This window comes from Anguilla anguilla, chromosome 8 (genome assembly GCF_013347855.1).
Source record: "Anguilla anguilla isolate fAngAng1 chromosome 8, fAngAng1.pri, whole genome shotgun sequence".
Classification (NCBI taxonomy): domain Eukaryota; kingdom Metazoa; phylum Chordata; class Actinopteri; order Anguilliformes; family Anguillidae; genus Anguilla; species Anguilla anguilla.
The window spans coordinates 23,063,195-23,083,864 of NC_049208.1; the positions used below are offsets into that span (position 1 = coordinate 23,063,195).

The window sequence follows — 20,670 nt, forward strand, 5'->3', positions numbered from 1 at the left end:
CAACCATTTTGATTCTATCTAGGCATAAAATAGCAAATGAACCACCTCGTTTGTGTGAGTTTCTCTCTAACTGCCTTTCAGGGTTACTGCACCTGGCGGATTCTGAACAACCACAAAGCTCAAACTTCAATTTAGGAAGTGATACAGAGCGCCAGAATTGCCAATTACCTCAAACACTAACCATATCCATGGGTTTTGTTTGGAGAAAAAAAACCTTAAGAGCTTTCAGATGCCTGCCATTTATACCAGTAATTCAATTTCACACAATGTGGCCAGCAGGTAGCAGAAACTGGAGGCACGCAGAATAATAATGAGAACTGTATAAGGGATGGCTGAGAGCTTAGGACACACAGGGCTGGAGATGCACGGGCGGGGGAGGCATCGGGGAGATGTTATCAACACCACTGAAAGGAGTCAGAGTCAGGCCGTTTCCTCAGATATACTGTCTCCCTGGGTGTCTTTTTAATGTCTGGTTGACTGATCTCACTTGAACTGTATGTTTGTCATAATACAGCAGAAGCCTAAAACAAATTAGAATAACGATTTGAGCTGTCTGAAAATAAAGTGTTGAGAGCCAGTATTGCCCTTATAATAAAACTGCTTCATGGGACTGTTTCTTCATCTATCATAATTAGGCTGGCAGTGCACACTGTACATAATGCTCTAGCAAGGTTATCTCTGAGCATCTCTTGTAAAGTTTATTTTCTGTATGTCAGAGAGTCAACGATCCTACAAGTACCCCTGCCATTTGTTTGTATTAGTTATGATAAACTGGTTTTAAAACTCCCTTTTACAAATTTCAGTCAATGCTTAGGACATACCCTGAATCAGGGAAACTTCCTTGATAAACGGTCTAAATGCAAAGGCAAAAACAGTCGAAGCGCCGAATCAAGGAATGCTACAGCTGCTGGTGTGTAAATCTATTCTGTACAAAATAAGTAATTGTACCTTACTGAACCCGTGTTCAGCAGTTGTCTACGATCATGAAAATGCACTTTTTGTACGTCGCTTTGGATAAAAGCGTCTGCCAAATGAATGTAATGTAATGTAATGTAATTCTACTCTACTCTACTCTACTCTACTCTACTCTACTCTACTCTACTCTAATCTACTCTACTCTACTCTACTCTATTCTGTTCTATTCTATTTCATACCACACATCCAATAGTTTTTTTTGCCAACAAGAGCCTGGATTCAGCTAACAAAAGCAAGTTTTATTTTCTTCTCCTTAAGAGTGCTGTGGGTTCACTTAAGCAATTGCTGAACCTGCCAAAAAAATCCTTGTGAAGAAAAACTTGCATCAATTGTGATTTATAGCAAAGGATAAATGTATACGTCATCCAAAGCTTTTAAGAGATAGTGCAGACTGAAAAGCAGCACAACATAGGACTTGCATCACTAGGAGCAGAATTGTTCACCAATTTCATTTGGATGCCAGGGGAAATGAAGGAAAGAAAGAAAAAAACATAAGTAGGAGGAAACACGTCAGTCCGCTGAACGGGATGCATGCCTTCCCAAAGAGCTAAAGGAATGCCAGTGATTTTGATTCACAGCCCCTGTCCCTTTCAATACACAGAGCATTAATTATGAGGAGAACCACATGCTCAGCAACAAACAAATGATTAAATCAATGCCTAGTGTCGCAGAGACCCAAATAAAGAGTACACAGTCTGGAAGAAAACCTGGACACAGCTGGCATGATAATGTGCCCGCTTGCCTCATGTGCCGTTGGAATGCGACACTTTTTTTCATGGGAAATTTAACACACCATTTTACCCAAAGGCTAAAGCAGAACAATAAAAAGACCTTAATACTTAAGCCGAATCCTCCAATTGTCTGCCTCCTGATTGTCACCGTTCTTTCCTGCAAGGAAATAAGAAGAGTGAGTTCCACCTGCATAAAGGCAGAGTCCTCAAACTGAACAATGTAAAATCACCTGATGCATAAAATGAGGAAACAACAGTTATGAAATGTGCAGTGCCATGAGTCACGCACAAGAAATAGCCCTATGGAATCCCTGCAAATAATGCCTAAATCTGAGTAGTGAGCTGTTTGCATGACTGAAGAATATGTAATAATCACAGCAGTTTCCCTTAAGTACAAAGAAGAAGGGGCTCCTGAGGATGGGCTAGCATGCTTCTAGCATGCTTCTGGCTACAAACAGACTCCAGATCTGACCAGTTTCACCCAAATCTATGAAACATTCATGATCAGCTGTTGCGAGAGTCAATGTGTGAGTCAAATGGTGTTTTATGTTTTTCCCCTTCATTATTTGGCTGCCATGGATAATTCAGTTTTTACATACAGTAGACAGTTTTACATAAACTCAGAGAAATGTATGTCACATGAACAATGTTCTCATAAAAACTGTATACATACTTGCGCATATATAAGTACAAAAAATATTCTGTGGTAAGTCAATCCAGCAACATCCATCTCTTTTTTATGTTAATGCCTTAGCACTAGATATGAAAATGGAGATATTTACCAACAGGAATCCTAAGACATTCATGTGAGAGTACAGGCTACTAATGCATACAACACATGTGCAACATATTTCAAAATTATTCACCAAGAAGAATGACACTGCTAATGATTAGTAATTGAGAAGGAACATAAATACAGTGTTGGGCTGCCCTGTTGTAATGATGCACCACCATACAAATATCTAACATAACCTTATTTTTTCCTTTGAAGAGGAAATAAATGTACTGTAAGTCCCCAAATGCCTCTAGAACATGATCACCCCCACTTCTACTGAAGGTAAATTGCTTTTGCCAGAGGTATTATAATTCTTTTCTTTTTTTTTAGAACTGTTTTTGGTTTTTGGAAAATGGAGCATGGCAACCACCAAATAATAGACAAAACTCTATACATTATTATAAAAATGACAGGACACACAAAGGGAAACACAACATTTATTTACATATATTAATGTACACGTGCTTGACCTCTCCACTGCTCATAACCACTATTACACATTGTGGCTGCCCTTTTCTTAAAATAAAGTATTCTAGGATATTAATTGAGAGATTAGTCCTACAATAAACTGATGGAATCAGTGGAATCAACCAACAAGTCAAACCCAGATTTATATGTAGACCTTTCCCCCGTGCCCACTACTGGTATGAGCACCAACACCCACAGAATGGGTATAAAGGGAAGAGCCACAATTTATTTAAAAAATGGGCTATAAACACACCACAAATTCAAACGAGGCACCTGCAGCAGACTCCTAATCTTACTGCATATCTGCTGAGGGGAGGAGTGGGGGTTGGGAGCTGCATAATGTAGGGTTCCTACCATTTTGTACATATTCAGTGTGACTGAAGTGCTACTGACTGAACTTACAGAATGAGCAATTTGCTTCATTTTTTCTTTTGCAGCATTAAAAGTAATCAACAGTTAGACTGTATTCAATCACTCACATATTGATAGAATATTCACAAACTCACAGAGCATATCCAAATGTGTGACATATCAAACTGTAACTTTGAATGGTCTAAGACAGGGGGTCTCAGCTCTGGTCTTGGAGTGCCACAAGGGTCTGATGTCTTCCATCCTTTTAGAACCAGTATTTTAGTATTTATTCTGATAGCAAAACATATCAAAATACATAGTTATATATTTTTCCCAATCCTGGAAGTACTTATAATGATATAACTTCCCCAAATATCCAGGCATTATGCATTTGTAGACTGAGTGCATTTCATAATCTTTTTTTACTGTGCTTTTAATTTGAAAGAAAACAATCTCTAACAGGAAATACCTTTTGATATTGATATTTTTTTCCCAGCTACTGGAGGCAGAATACACTAGTGTGACATGAGCACAATGGGGTGGAGGTTGAATTTATATGTTGTGGTGATCTCAATATACAGCCACCTGGGCATACATTAAGCTCTTTATAAAGTAGGAACTAAGTTAATGCATTTGCAGGTGCAATATTCCCTTACAAAGTTTATTTGTTTCTTTTATTTGTTTTAAAAAGGTGAATTTATTTCTCTATACAGTGCAGCTATTGAGTACATTGAATATACAAGTGACATTGTGAGTATATCTCTGTAAGATAAGTGAATAATTTGCATTACACAAGGAAGGTTTCTACATACAGATGATTCATGTCTATTCTGTAGTGTATGTGCCAACAGCAGCATTGACCTGACATGTTCTATACAGTTATTACAGCACATAGCCATTGATTTATATCTCCATTGTGACTTCAGGAACATAACATGAAAATATAAATATTGCAGGTTATAAATACATTTTCTCATATGTAGTGCACTAAGTCGTTGTGTGGGCTTCTTCCAATCTGTAAGATCCTTTATATTGATTTATAAATAGGTTCGTTCTTGCATCTCGGAAGTGCCAGTACTCTATTGCAAGCGTGCAGAGAATGAGAAAACCTCTGTTTTGCATATTTCACTTTACTGATGATTGCCAGCTGAGATCTGAAGTCTATTGGATTTTTTAGTTGGGAAAAAAAAAGAAAAAAGATTCTATACAAATAAAAGATCCAATACAATCACAAATTTAAACATATTCAGTAACCACAAATAGTGGTACAGCAAGTAGCTATTCAATTTTTTATTTTAATTACGCCACCTGACAAGCCATAATCTGAGACAGTAGACAATTCCTGAACTTATTTGGCAATAAAGAGATTATACTAACATGAACCAGTATCCTTCTTGGCTAATAAAACAAACATTGCCATTTTTCCAATAAGCATAATTTTCCATGGCTGTGGATGTGAAATAAAACTAAATCATCCATCCCTTTTACATTTGTTCTGTCTAGAATTGAAGGTGATCCCTTTACCTCTGTTGGTGGTGTAATACAATTTTACAGCACACATCATACCTTAAGAGATAGTGTGGCTCTAATGGATAGGTTCATTTTTTAAAAGTTGACTGACATACATTTGATACAAGCACCCAGGAGCCAAGGCCAAAATATTTTTTTCTCCTTAAGTGGTAAAGTTTTTATGGTATTTCCGACTCTGAGTGAGACAGACAGGGATATAAAAAATACATATATAATAGAGTTTAGACTGCTGAAATAGTGTTGCCTCATTTGCCTGTTTGCTGGATGTCCTGAGTAAACATCAATTATAACATATACGTTTTCCCAAACCCAGATCGCAGGCTGGAATTCCATAGGACAAGGTACAAGGAATAATTTAAAACAATGCAAGTAGATGAATACAAATAATTATGTGTTCATCACATTGTACCATTACTTATCTGCCACATAGTAGCTGAAGTCCATGCCTAGCTTTTATCTTTTGATTTTTGGATTTTTTAAATTTTAGTTTGAACTGCTGCATTACCATTATTAGTAGCATATAGGGCTCTATCTTACACCTGGAGCAAAGCGGCACCAAGCGCAACGCTAGTGTCTTTGCTAGTTTCAGACCGACGCAATTGTCATTTTCCCGTCCAGAGCCCACATTGTTTAAATAGCAAATGTATGTGCACCCATCTGAGCACCCATGGGCGTGTTGGTCTTAAAATGAGGTGTGGTCAGGTGCATTGTTCGCGCATTGCTATCTTGAGGCAGCGGAAAGCGATTGCACGATTGACCAACAAAAACCTGGTCTTAAGTCAATGGCGCAGTATTTTACAGTTATTTTAAGGGTGCATTATTAAGATAGTAATATGCGCCTACGTAGGCGGGTGCACAACGTGCGATATTTTAAAAAAATACATGTCATAATGGTCCGTTTCCTCTGCAGAGAAGCGTTCTTTCCTACTACTGGGCAAATCCGTCATTATAATAGCAAATCGGCTTTGCTATTATAGCGCACCTGGCTTTTAAAGGGAATGGGAGATGACACTCTGATTGGTTTATTTCATGTTATGCCCAAAACACACCTATGATTAATTAAGAGACTAAGTACAACCCCTTTGAACCATGCGCCTTACTTTGCGCTCAGATTATCCGCCGTTAAACTAGCTAAAGTTGATTTGGACACGCCCTAAATGCACTTGCGCCACCGTGTGCTTAGATCATTAAAATATAGCCCATAATCATTTATTTTCCTGTTTTTGTTCTTTTCTTTCTTTTCCTTCAGATCTGTTCATACAGAGTCACATACAGAAAAGCAGGCTGGGGCTGCCAGAAGGCAATAAAACAGCACAGGGCTGATAACTTTAACTTCTGCTCCATCTGTCAGTGGTGGTAGTCAACAAACTGTTTACTGTTGTAGCAAAATGATTAGCTGCCAATGATTAGAATGACAAGGAGGACATGAATTAAATTAATTAAAAAGAAAATTTCTGGACCAATTAAAATATTTTTAACACAAATTGGAACCAAAATTAGCTGATAGCAGCTTCAAGCTGTTTCATATAGAAAAAAAAATAATAAGCTGCATTTATGATAATATGTTTCAAACAGTTAAAGTAACAAGTAATAGTGCTAGAATAATGGCAAACAGAGTTGGGAGTATAGGTAGAGGTACATACATGGAACATAGATGAACAAATACTGAGGTCTGGGAGAAATTAGTTTCTTCTTCTGTGTTTATTTTTACCAAACATAAATTAATTATCTGTATGCATATGTTATGGATTGTGGAAAACCGTATACATATATACATACATATATGCAGTAAATCCTAAGAACTGCTAAAAACTGTGTGATTATTCTTCTTCTTAATAATACTAATAATAATAATAATAATAATAATAATAATAATAATAATAATAATAATAATTCATTCATTCATTTGCTGCTTAAATTTGAGAGGAATAAGTAGGAAATATATTAAGAGTAGTAAGAGTGAAAATTCTTGGCAGGCAGTAAGTCTGTCTTAATCAAGTGAGCTTATACAGGCCAATGTATTCTAAAGGTACTCTATCATATTTATTTGTTTGTTTAAGAGGAGAGGGGACCACCATTTCATATGCTTTGCCCTATTCAGATAGATAGAAAGCAGAGAGGGAAACAGACAGAGAAGGTCCCACAGACCAGACGGCACCGTAGCAGGAACTCTAACCCCCTTCCGCGTGTGGGGAACCCTCCATTGCTCAAGATTTCGCCACCCCACAGACCATGTCACACGTTCTGCCAATCATAGTGAATCTGACACAAACAATTAGCTGTGTTGTGAAATGATAATGTTGCTAAATGAGCTTACAGAGCTCAAATTGAAATATTATATTCATGTAAGATACAGTGTTACTTGATCAGTAACATGTAAACCACATAAATCCAATAACTACAATTTCATTACAGTGGAACACAGTTGGCCTTGCCTGCCAGTATCACACAGAGACATCAGTACCAGTGTATCAGTATCAGTGATTACTAAGTCTCTCGTCAGGAGCTAGTTCTCAGGTACTGTGTTCACTGTAGGGTGTACAATAATTACTGGCTTGCAGGGAAGAACATCAAAGGAGTGCAGTGAACCTGGTGTACAGGTACCATAGCTGTAACGCAACAATTAACGAGGAGAAATTGGGGAGAAAAAAGGAACTGAACATTATAAATTGAGTCATTTGCTGTTAGTAACATGCTTAGTGGTTATGTAAAACTATGCTAATGTATGCTTTCTTTGGTTCTCACTTGCATAAAATTATATAATAATACATGTGTAGGGTGATATTACAGAAGTGTGCCCCTTATCAGACCCCAATGGGAAACAGAATGTTTACTGAGATGGTCAGAAAGGTTGGACAAAGAGAAAGTGCACAGCTGAAAAATATCCTACTGGATCAGCATTATGTAAACCTTAGGTTCTCCATAAGTAATCATGTTTGGAATTGTTGGAAAGCCAATGTCATGGGAAACAAGTTGGTGTAGTTGGTAGGGTGGCATAGAAGGTGCTGACTGTAGCACCCAGCCAGCTACAAAGGTTAACCCAGTGTAATATGTTTACAGAGCTGTTTTGTTATAATTGTGTCTTTATTTGATGACTCAGGGTTTTCTTTGATCCCTGGGTATATATGGGGAAAAGTGGAATGTTTAGGGGAGATTAAAGGACAGGAAGCAGTCAGACGATCCCCTCGCGTGACTCCCTTACTGTGATGTAACAGTGGAGTTTTGGAAGTGCTAGTACACACACAGAAAAAAACTCACACAGTGGGGCCATTGGAAATATTTTGGAACTTATGAGTAAAAAGGTTAAAAAAAACCTCTACAAAATGAGTAAAACCAAAAACAATGATGCTTCAACAAGTGCTTGGACTGTATATTACTGCCTAGCTGTTACTCAGGGCTCTCAATCATAATAAAATTCCAATTAGACATGCAATACACCCTTGAACACGTATACCGTCCTCTGCTGGATTAAGAGTTATAAATTGAACCAGAATGAACTGAAAAATGTTAAAATGGTGTTAACAGCAATGCCAGTTTTTGCATGCGGGTCAATATATTGGGTTTTCGGGTGTGGGTGCAGAAATCGATGCTATAAAGGTGGCCAAGCCTGCTACCTCTGGGTGTCAGACTTGGCGGTAACAGGAAGTTAAAAACGAGGCCTTTCTAGAGTTGAACCAGCAGCAGCAACAACAACAAAAAAACTAAACATTTATTTCACCTTGGGTTTTGTATGAACAACTATCTATACCTACACCAATGGTTGGAAAAACAGTTTTAATTGAAGGAACCTAGTGTTTATAGACAGCACATTGGATCATTACATTACATTACATTACAGGCACTTTACAGACGCTCTTATCCAGAGCGACGTACAACAAAGGATCATGGGAATTGCAGTTCCTAAAAGATGTCAATGAGCATAAAAATTATAAATACACTAATTTATAGAAATGATTTGGAGACACTTGTCACATGATGTGAGCAGTCCCTCAGTCACAGAATAAGTAGGGTGCTGAAAATTTGTTGAATTGAGCAGGTTGTTATATTTAACAGCCCAACTACATGTGGGACAAAAAAGATCTGTTGATTTTTTGAATGTGTTGGCAGTTGCAGTGAGCGAAAGCTACTTACACTTGAGTAGAATGGCTCGCCAGACACGCAGATAACATCTTGCTCTTGAATTGTCAAAATGTCTTTAGCTAAGTGCAGTCGAACACTGAAAGGCTCCTGGTTTCCATCTTGCAGCAAATAAACCCCAGTCTTTATCTGCAAGGAGGAAATAAAGTCAAATTAATCCTTGCTCTGTCATAGTACATACATGAGCTTTGCAATATGTGTTCAACATAATAATAATAATAATAATAATAATAATACAATTTTGACATTCCCACAGAATCCTCTGGACACAGATAATTGGCAGTTGTCAGATGATGAATACTGTTTTCATTCATGTTTGGAAACATAGCCGGGACAGAATTAAAACTATGGCATTAAAATACCCCAATGACCCCTGATTGGTCTGGAAACATCGCCTAGAAAAATGTATCCCTACGTGACCTAGGTTTTGAATGTAGCTGTAGATTGGTTCTACAATGTTGCCCGTCAAAGCTACTGACCAAAGAATGGAAGGAGTTCTTTTTCACTTTTCAGTTTCATTTGTAGATTTATGGTGAATCTTACCCCCTTTGAATCAGAATATCCCAGCCTTTGTCTGTCAGAGTAATGTGATAATGTGACTAATGGCTATGATGATTTGATGCATTTTGCAGATTAAAGATACATTAAGAAATATTTGTTTTATTACTGTTTGATTAACAGCAGTGCTTTCCCTAATTCGAGCACCCTGCTCAGTTTAAGTGGGTTACAAAATAAAAATATAAAAACATAAAATGATGTCTTCAGCTTTCTGAAGCCAAATTCTGGCAGCAATCTTTATTCATACTTACAAACTGAATGACATGATAAACCCATTCATGTTTTTCATGCTTCATTCCACGAATCGTCACCTGTTTTAATGTTGAATCCAATTGTGATTTTTTAAATATTAATTTGAACAATTATATTATTCAATTGACTTGTAATTCATTCACATAATTTTGCTACTCTTTTTTCCATTCATCTTTTATCTTTTTAATCAGGATAAAAGATGAATGGAATAACAAAAGCACAAACACTCAAAACAAGCGTTACAATCGTGTTCAGTTATTTATGCACACAATTCAAACACTTTAGAGCTCTCGTGAAATCTGTTCGAATGAACAAATCCTACGAACCAACTGACATACAAAAACTTGGTTGCGTAAATGCATTTATGAATGATTCAGGATTGAATTAATTCAGGTCACGTTTGAAAAATGGGGCCTTGTGTCCCCCAATGTGGCGTCTCAGTCATAGCTGACTGGTGTAACCCGTACATGAACCTGCGATCTATCAGATACAGAGGCTAACATGCACCCAAGATGAATGCGTTTACTGACTGAGCTTGCTGGGAGCCCAGATAAAGGGAAATGTTTAAATGAGGGGGTTCTCAGACTTTATAGTAGTGAGACTCCCTTCAGTAATCACCTTTATGGGCTAAGCGTCTTGGCACACCAATTCATTCTTGGTTTCAGATATTTTATGCCACATGACATTTTTTTGGTTGGGAATATATATCTGAACTTCTCACCCTGTGCTGAAACATTATCAAATGCATAAATTTCAATAGGGTATAAATGCTTTTGTGATTTTTTGCTGTTTGTGTTGATAACTTATTGAAATCTTCCACTGTATGATGGTCTTCAGATAGTCAATTATGTACTGAAGCCACACATTCTGCCAACAAACAACCTTAATGTGCTTGACAGGTACTATGTTACAACTGAAGTCAACAGTTTGTTTAAATAATAATAATTTTAATAATTTTAAATAGGGATAAATGAAATTGTATGACTTTGATGATTCACAGCGAGCAAAACATGGTTGGTGCTCATACAAAACGTTATACGGTACATATTGTGACAACATTTTTTAAATAGAAAATTAAAATGTGCTCCAGCTCATTAGCATCAGAGATTGCCATTGGAATTTTTCTGAATGTGATTAAAGAAGTTAGGAAGAAAATGTCACGTTGGCAGTCTCATGTCCTCCCGAAGTGCATGTGCCATCTTTTCCCACACTTCCGAATGTATACAGATGTTACACATAAATAAATATCAATGAATATAAATAAAATATGACTTCTGCCCCAAGCAGATGCATTCTAGCTACAATTTATTCAGTTGCATCAACCAATTATGCTGTATGTTTTTGCATTTACTTTCCAGACTAACTGTTGAAACTGCAATTCTGTTACATTACAAACACAACTCCTATCGAACTTGCCATTATAGATGGGGAAAATGTGGACCAGCATTCTAAATGAAGAGGGTGTTCCTCTTTAATGCAACACGATCTTGTTTCATTCTAACATATACATTGGGCTGCTTCCTCTTTACTGACAAAAGTACAAACATTGCCTTGCTATTATAGAACCTTGGCAGAAAGTGAGAAGAATTAATAAAAGAAAACAGCAAATGAGAAATCTCAAGAACTATTACCACCTAAACATAGTCCAATACACTGCAACAATAATGTGTGACTGAAATCGTACCTCCTCACTGGAAGTCTTGAAATCCATGTGCTATGGCACAGTGAGGAAAGCAGGCCTAAAACAGGGAGAAAATAACAGAAATTTGATCAAACCCAAATAAAAATGCTAATCTACAGGTGAAATTTCAAAACTGCAGATTGGAAAGTACAGTCTGTATTGTCGTTAAAATTAGTGAACAATTTGCTTGTCACGCAATGAACAAATCTAACCTCATTCCAACATTAAGACCATATAGTACAGTAGATGGAAAAACAACTATGTTCTGAGAAACAATAATACTGAATTAAGTACAGTACAAATTAGATATAATAATATAATTAACTAATATAACTGAATGATTATAAATAACCCCGAATAGTAACTTCCTTAAGCTTATATTTCTTGAGGATATTTCTGCTTTTGTTGTATGTAATTACAGAAAACCATCCTGTTTGGATAATTGAGTGGTTGACTGTTGTTTCATGAGCACTCAAAGCCCTAAAGAGAACCCCTTAATGCACAAAACTGTAGATTACATGGTTGTAATGGTTCATTTCTTTGGGCCCAGCATTTTAATCCTGTTTAATGATATTGACATTTGTTGCTATGTGATATTGCCAGTTGTGTCTCAGCATGCCTTGTTTCAGATGCTGCTATGTGAACAAGCCACAGGAGAGGGGTGGCATGAAAGTCACAGAGACATGTACCACAACTGTGAATAATTTGCTGACAACAAAACAAACTGAGCATGCTAATTAGCGATTAAATCGTACTGTGTCCATTGCCCTGTCCACAAATTCTCCTATTCTCCTACAATGACAGCGGAAATAATGAGTGAAACCAGGAAGGCAGCTTTTCGATGGACAAAGCAATGTGTTTAGCGGTCATGATGATTGAAATCAAAAATGTTTTGATTAGACACTACTGTTACAGGTGAAAATGGGAATGCAGACAGTGGTTTTGTAAGGCTCAGTACACCATAAATCTTAAATTAAATGCCAAGACAACATTTATGCTTGCTGGTGCATGAAACGTGTGTGTATTACGAGGAGTCCTTGAAATAACTTCACGTTCTGAGTGAACTGTGCTCAGCTTTCTTAAGCAGCATCTATTATTGTTCAAATCTAATTTATGATTGCTACGACCTTTCAGTTAAAAAAAAAAAAAAAAAAGAGTTGGTGCTGTATGAATAGAGCCAAAAGATTCTTCGGGATTTATTCAGTAGCTATTTGAATGCAATAATTTTTTTATTACTATTATTATAAACGTACGACCTTGTGCTTGTGAAAATTAGCAGTTATTTCGTTAAATATGAGAAAAACTCATATAATCAACAAATCAGCAAATGCTTTGATTTTTTTGATTATCATTTCTACAGTGGCATGTCACACATATAAATGGGTTTGGGTCAAACAAGTTGCGTGAGGTAAAAGTGTAGCTTCTAATAAATGGTATTCTTATGCATTTTGGTTTCACCATGTAGAAGTTACAGCACTTTTTATACATAACACCCCCCTTCAGGGCATATGAACATATCATATAATCTGAATCATTTGATTACAAATTTAAAATTGTGAAGTACAGAAATATTCACTTCAATAGAGAGATCGAGTCTTATGAAACTCCCTTATTTTTGTTGATTTTATGAGTTTTTCTTATATTTAACAAAATAACTGCTAATTTTCACAAGTGTAAGGTTGTACGCTTAAGCATGATAAAATGTTGTCAAATAACTGAACAAAAATGTGTATGTTTACTCAGGCTCAGCAGTCTTGGCCAATATTCCCAGAGACTGGCTGTGTTTCACCAGATAAGGTCAATGCCTTTTGATCTTTTAAACTGAGAAATCGGGCTTGGACAGCAATCAAGTCGCATTTGGCATCTGGCACCAAATTATCTTGAAACTGGAAAACCAATAACCATTGCATATGCTCGTTTTCTCATATATTCACTGATGTATTTTTGTTCTTCGATAGTCATTACACTTATGTCCTGTCCAGTCAACAGTGTCAGTAACTGCATTCTCCCTACCACCCCTAAAACCTTTTGGAAAGTTTTAATTCTGTCATTTTTTGCATCTCGTCTTACTGAGAGCAGGATTGTATGGTAATTACCATAAATGACATGCTGGCTATTGTACCTGCCATTTATTGACATCAGCTAAGACCACTCTAACCATCCAGCTGCCGTACACCTGAGAGATTTAGTATCAAGGAATGTATGCATTTAAACATACATTACAGGGGTCACTATACCAGAATGTGGAATTTTATAGTTTAACATCCCTCTTTACTGTACTTAGCTTACATGTAAAATGCAAGGTGATGTATTTTGTGATTTTATTAAAAACCAATTTTAGAATTCAGTCAAAGATGCAAAACACACAACATGACAGTCTAAAATGGATACAGAAAGAAGTGGGAAAGAGCAGTGAGAGGCAGCAAAATATAAATGAAGATTTAACATTGGCACTAGTTAGTGTCAACATTCTTATTGGAACCGTGGATCACCAAAAAGTATGCACACTTTGGAGTCTGTGGCTGGTGCATTACTCTAAAAGCTGTAGGAGGTTTCAGTACAGCAAATATATGGTTAGCAAATATTTTTTTTGGAAATACAGGGGTTGTGCATTAGATACATTTTCTGAATCTTATATTTATTCAATTAAAGTATTTGATTTTCTTTTCTTTGTGATTTTTGTTTTCCTCCCTTTTTGAGGGCATCCCATCACAGTGTTATTTGATAATGTGTGTTACCTCCTTTAATGCAGTACAATTGTTAGTGATATAGCACCATGTAAATAGCAAGTATAGCTATGTATGACATGTGGCTTAAGAGAGTAAATAATCATTGTAAACATGTAAAGCACCTAATTAAGAAAAATGAACAGCTTGTTGAAATTCTGGGATTGCAATTGTGCTTTGTATGAAAACCAAGCTACACAGAGGGTCCCCACAGCTGAGTTTGAATACCACTAGTCTAGAGATATAATAATTATCTGAGAATCTGAGACGTGAATGATGAATATTTGGAGAGAGTAGGATGTAATATGTGCTTTTTTTTAACAATGCGGTATTGCTTTTCTCCCTATGATGCAGTCATGCTATCAACTTTTAAAATCAAATAAACAACAGATCTGTATGCATGTATTCATTTTGAATACATTGAATATATTCTCTCGTTGAAAAAACGATAATTTGGTTTTGTAGAAAATGTTTTTATTATTAGCAGACATATTTTATCTTTGTTCTGATGATGCCACTATGATGCTATCAACATTTAAAATCTCAAATGTGATAACTGCAGGATGACATTTATCTTTTAATTTGTTTTGCTGAAGAACATATATAAATGCTCTTCTATAAATGTGAGATAACCCATCAGTTGTTCACTAAACAAAGATTTACCTTGTTAAATTAGTCCAGGAAACACATATTTGGAGGAAGTAAAAAGCTTGCACTCAGAATCAGCATGTCAGTGAGGAGTATGAGAGGTGATGGAACAGTAAACGCTATGCAAATCAAGGCAGTAAATTTCCGCTTACAGAAGGCGAGATTCTGGTGTAAAAAACAGACATATTTTCAGATCCACACTATAAGCTCAGTAGTCAACCAGAATCAACAGATGAAATAGGGTGCTTTAAATAAAAAACCAAGGCCCTATCCATGCAACATTAAGGATGCAGTATACTGTATGTTTAATATTTGTATTGCTATTTTTGACTTATTACAAATGTTATTTTGTCCTTTGCTTTTTTATAGAAAATTACTTTCATACTTTATATTTATGCAGAAAACCCAAAACTCTTTTGGCTCTTTTGCCATTATCGAACAAGGCTCTACTGCCAAAGCTTTTAATGCAAAAGCGATGTCTCTTGAAAGTGGGCTCCGAACAGGTCATCAATCGCTGAGCATTATCAACTCAATCTGTTACTCACAACATCAGCCAAGTCTACCTTTTCAGTAGCCCTCTGTGAACATTAAAAAAAAACCCTTTCAAGGAATCTCTGAATCTGCTGAACCACTGTGTTTATTCAGAAAAATCAAGAGACCCCGTTTTTTTTTTCGATTTAATAGCACATTAATTCCCAAAGGGTAGGCCTATAAATGGATCAATTTTAGCCTGATTAGGAAACCTAAGAATTGATGATTATTCTTGGAAAATACAGCTCCAGGGTTCTCGGTGCACATTCAGGTGCACCATAGATAGCAAATTATATCACAACAGTGGTGCACCACACTGTATATGGCAAAGGCCTAGTAACTCAAATTCACTTGAAATCAGTATTGAGCTCGTTAGCCACCAACTGACTGGTATGTAACATATGCAAAGGACATTGTATTCCCTCTCCAACAATAACAATACCAATTGCTGGCCATACTTAAAGCATGTGTGACTCATCCACTGCTACATTTTCCAGCCACTATATTTAGTTGATATTCATAATGAACAATCATCCAAAGCAGAGCTAGTGGAGTAGGTGACCAGGGCCCATATTCATAAAGAGTCCAGGAGCTGGAGTGCTAATCAACGATGTTATTGTTTTTTTATAAACAGGTGTAGATGTCATCATATTCCTGCTTAGCATTACAGCACATTGTTTACAGAGAAACATTAATACAGAAGTATTTTTTCTCAAAAGTCACAGATGTGTTTTGGTACTTTGATAAATGAATGTCTGTCATGTTGATCATGTTAATGGTATGCCGGAATAAGAAGAAGCATTAAACAAAATACAACTGGCATTCTAATCTCCATATGTATAAGACATTGTGACCCAGAGCAAGCCAATATAGAGAAGTAACCACATATTTACTGAACATGGTTGCATATCCCCTCAGTATTATTGTGTGTCTTTGCAAAGTATGCAAGGTTTTTCCAGAGAGAAATATGAGAAATTTAAAGGCATGAAAATTCATAATAGCAGGATCTGACCCTCGGCAACCCACATTAGGGACAAACATATGCCCATTGTGCTTTGCTGCTCAGGATAATGTCGTATGATAGTCACACTACTGCTTACTCTAGTTTTTATTAATATTTCTTTTTGTGATTTTTTTTTCTTCTTTGCAATAGAGTGTGAAACTCTCACTCAGATACATGCTCTCCTTTCATATGACAAAAAATGTATTTAAGCAATTCAGATAGTGCTTTGCTCTGGAGCACACTGGCCTGTCTGAGGTTGTACTAGTATGCATGTAAATACACCGCATTTTGTGTGTCCAGCAGTCTTGTAGCTAGTGTAATTTTTGTTTTTGCTTTGCAACTATAAGTATGAACTTTGTAGGTAGACAGGGGTCCATGATTATAATGCATGCATCTTCTCTTCTGTATGTATGTATTTTTATTTTTTGCTCTACATTTGTATTAGTGTGCAAATCATGTGATTTCCATGAACAGTATTTAGCACTAAAAAGTGAAATGTTAGCATTTTAACTGTGCTAATGTCTATTAGGGGGCAACACGGCTGTGCAGTGGGTAGCACTGTTGCCTCACAGCAAGAAGGTCCCACATTTGAATCCAGTCATATCCCTCAGATGACACATGGGGCTTTATTCATGAAAAAGGACTGCAAACTTCAAAACTTACCATGAAGTTAGTTGTAGTAATTGAATGAAAGAATGTCCAAATTGTAGAGGAACACTGATTTTGTTTAATTTTAACACCCAGGTAAGCTTTTACAAATCTACGGAGCCCCCCTAGGTACCCTAGGTAAAAAAAAAATATATATATATATATATATATTTCAAAGTGGAAATCAACATTCAATAGTAAAAGTACAGTTGCAGGCAGGTGTGGCATGTGAAAAACATGCAGATGCAGACCTCTAGTGCGAATAACTGAGTAACTCATAATATGATATCACAATACTTTGCTCACGATAAGACAGTATCACGATACCGGCGATTCTGTGATAAGCAATGTATTGCAAGACAACCATCTACAATACAACACGATATCTGTGTAACTGAAGAAGAAGAAAAAATATTCACTGTACTTTGAAGTGATGTCAGTTTCACAGAATTTCAGATAAGTGAGATTAAACAAGGTAAAACAAACTGAATAGAGTCTTAGCATAACATAAGTCCCTTCAACTGTTATCCATACATGTGGAGATGAAGTACATTCAAATAAATGAATTTTAATTCACTTAAAAAAATGCATCTTGATAATGGTACAAAGAAGCCTCATTTGGCTGTGCCATAGGAGCACACATCCAGATGCTAAAGTCTAAACTTAAGAAGCAATGACATTTCAGAATGGGACGCATGTGACTGCAAGTATTAAATGGCCTGACCTTCAAATAAGCTCTCCTCATAAAAATACATTTAACAAATTTTTTTAACAAAATGTTCTTTGCACATGGCCTGTGTCCAGTCCTCCCTTGGTGAACTGACGTAAAAGGCCAATATAACTTTTGGCAATGGTTGCGTTTAAGTCATGCCAGCGATTACAGAATGTGTGCGGTCTATGATGAGCTGTATAGCTTTCTTTGGAAAACAAGCGTCAGCCCTCCAGGAAATCCAATGCAGAGAAAGCTCGTTGTAGTGAAAGGCAATTTTTATACAGAGAGAAATCACTTTTCATTGGAAAGCACAAAGAAAAATGAGTCATGCTTAGTGTTTTGTGTATCTCTATGGGCCAAATACTATTTATATCCAAACGCAATGTCAGAGGTCACTGGTTACATAAATCTTTAGTGGGGTAACCTGTTAAATGGGAACAATTAATAAAAGAATGAGTTGGATTCTGAGCTCACACATCCTCAGCTGTGACTAGATCATAAATCACAACTCATTGCATCAGAATTCCACCAATTAAAAGTAGTCGGTCAATGCTAAGTACATGTTTAAAAATAATTGACATTCATAAGATCTGTTGCACCTGCTGTTTAATGTATGCTTTAAAATAGTTTTCAAAATGCTTCTCTACTGAAACCTACATAGAAGCCAGTGAAATACTTGTGATGAAAGTACCCACCTGCTGCTTCTGTTACCGTTTCGATTCCACACTTGTTTTTCTTTAATCATATGTACCTACAATTCAGAGTACCATTTCATGGAAATTTATTATTTAAAGTTCTCGCAAAAACACAGTAAAAAATAACATTATGTCAGGCATTAACATCATGACTTTCCATTGCAGAGGGAGCATACATCACTTCCATTAATAAGGCTTTCAAGAAAAATTCTCTTCTATTAAGTTGCACAAAACACTTTTTTTGCACTGTAAAATGTTCATGGTCCCAACTGGACTTGTATGTTCTCTGTTAGAGTTGAATTAACACCAGACATTTACTGTGTAGTACTGTAAATCACTTTATAAATAAGGGGTTATGGGATTATGCCCTTTTGGAAAACATTCACATCCCACAAACCTCTTTCTATGTTTTTTCCACTTTTGTAAATTCAGCTTCAGTGTGTAACATTACAAATTTGCTTCCACAAGCATGAGCATATTGCCTTTATCATAGCAAATACACATCCCTTCCTTATCCACTCAACCACATGCACTTTCTCACTTCACTAAGTACCAAATGCCTTGTTCTCTGTTGTACTGTCTACATGCTATCATCCTCTAAGCCATGCTAATGCAATGAGAAAGAGCATGCTTTATGATCAATTCCACTGATTGCTAATAACACCACACTGGCACACCCACATAGTGGGAGCAAGACACGGGGATAAACTCCACACGGAAAGGCCCAGGCCGGGATTCGATCACCATTTCACCCACGTTTATTATTTAAGCAACTGATAGCAATGGAAAAAAGAAGGGCACTTCTTGCCCTTGGGAGTGCGTAGCTTAATAAACAATACATTACTTGAAATGTTATTTAATCTACCACATCCATCCCACTGTGGTTACAGCCTCCATTCTGTGACTGGATGAGGAGCAAACTGTTTTTCAAGTTGCATTCATGGACCTGGCAAAATATATTTCTCATATTAGCCTTAATCTGCTTTAGTAGGTGTGGGAGGAGGTAGAGTTGTGCTACTTGTTTTATTTATTTCTGGCTGTTGCTTATAACATGACGTAATGCAATTTTGTCTTTAGACTTTTGGAATCTAAACGCATGGGACCTATGTTTCAAGTTAGCGTGTTAGAGCTGCTCTAGCAGATAATAGGTTTTATGTCTGCTGATTAGGTAAGAGCTTCCCGCTGGGTTAGGATGCATGGGTACAACCTCTAGGGGGAGATTTTAAGGGTGGAGCTTGCTCTTTTCTCCTGCTTACTTGGAAAGGTGGCTTGCTTATCTTCAATGTTTATTCAAAGCATTCAATTAAACTGAAATAAAATTAATATATCCCACATCAGCTATTACTGACCCTCTATGCATGCATTGCATCTGCACAGACAATCCGCCCTTATAAATGAGTGAAGTAAGCTATATGTGCTCCCGACAGGGGCTATTGTTTCTGTTCACTTGCAGTTTTAGTTGTTGAGCAAAGGCAAAAGCAATGGCTTTTGTTTTCTGCCAGCATTTCTGTTGGTGAGATCATCTGGAAATTAGTAGAAATTAGAAATCCATTATGTCTTTTGTTCATTTGTGACTAACACTTCCCCAAGGTTTTCAGATGTATTGGCCTGCATAATATCCTCCTAAGTCTGGGCAATTCATTTCTGTCCAATGTAGGGGACATCTTTCTACATATCTGAACTTGAAATTTGCAGTAGCTCTTGTAGAACGGCATAACCAGGAATTCACAAAAAGAGTTGCGCTTCTGACATCGTTACACTTTGATTGTCAGTATATACCTCTGGCTGTCATGTTGGCAGAAAAAGGTACAGAAACTACTGTTTGAAGCTGAAGCTGTCTCAGAATTTGTAAAAGGTCAAACATGGTGCATTTGTTCATTTGTGCCAGTCCGTCCTTCCTTTCTTGTTCTGTCTTAAAGTATGGCAGTGCTGATTCTGCAGCCATCCATGTTCATCTGTTGCCTTTATGCAAGAGTGCTGGTATACTTTAAGAAGCTGAGTGCAACTCACGTCATAAGAACAGTTTTTTCCCGACTGCAGCTGGCCTTATCAACAAGGCCCGGGACCCCCACTGATGCCACTGTCACTGTACTGTTATCCTGACCCCCACGGACACCAACAGACAGCACCTGTACTTAAAACCACTTTATCCCCTTGCACTATTGTTATTGTTTTGCACTATGTTTATGTTATGTTATGTTATGTCTGTTATGTTTTTTACTGCACTATTGTTCATCTTACTCTATTTA

The 20,670-nt window shown here is 36.8% G+C and overlaps 1 protein-coding gene across 3 annotated transcripts in view; it reads right to left on the minus strand.

Annotated features, from left to right (window-relative positions):
* Positions 1–20,670, minus strand: part of sntg1 (syntrophin, gamma 1) — a 137,906-nt gene that overhangs the window by 49,323 nt on the left and 67,913 nt on the right. For all 3 annotated transcript variants that reach the window (XM_035428090.1, XM_035428092.1, XM_035428091.1), the window contains 3 exons: positions 11,462–11,516; positions 8,962–9,096; positions 1,807–1,863 (listed from right to left, as the gene is read on the minus strand). In XM_035428090.1, the coding sequence (XP_035283981.1) occupies positions 1,807–1,863; positions 8,962–9,096; positions 11,462–11,488 (219 nt within the window). In that variant the 5' untranslated portion in view covers positions 11,489–11,516. The remainder of the gene's footprint in view (positions 1–1,806; positions 1,864–8,961; positions 9,097–11,461; positions 11,517–20,670) is intronic.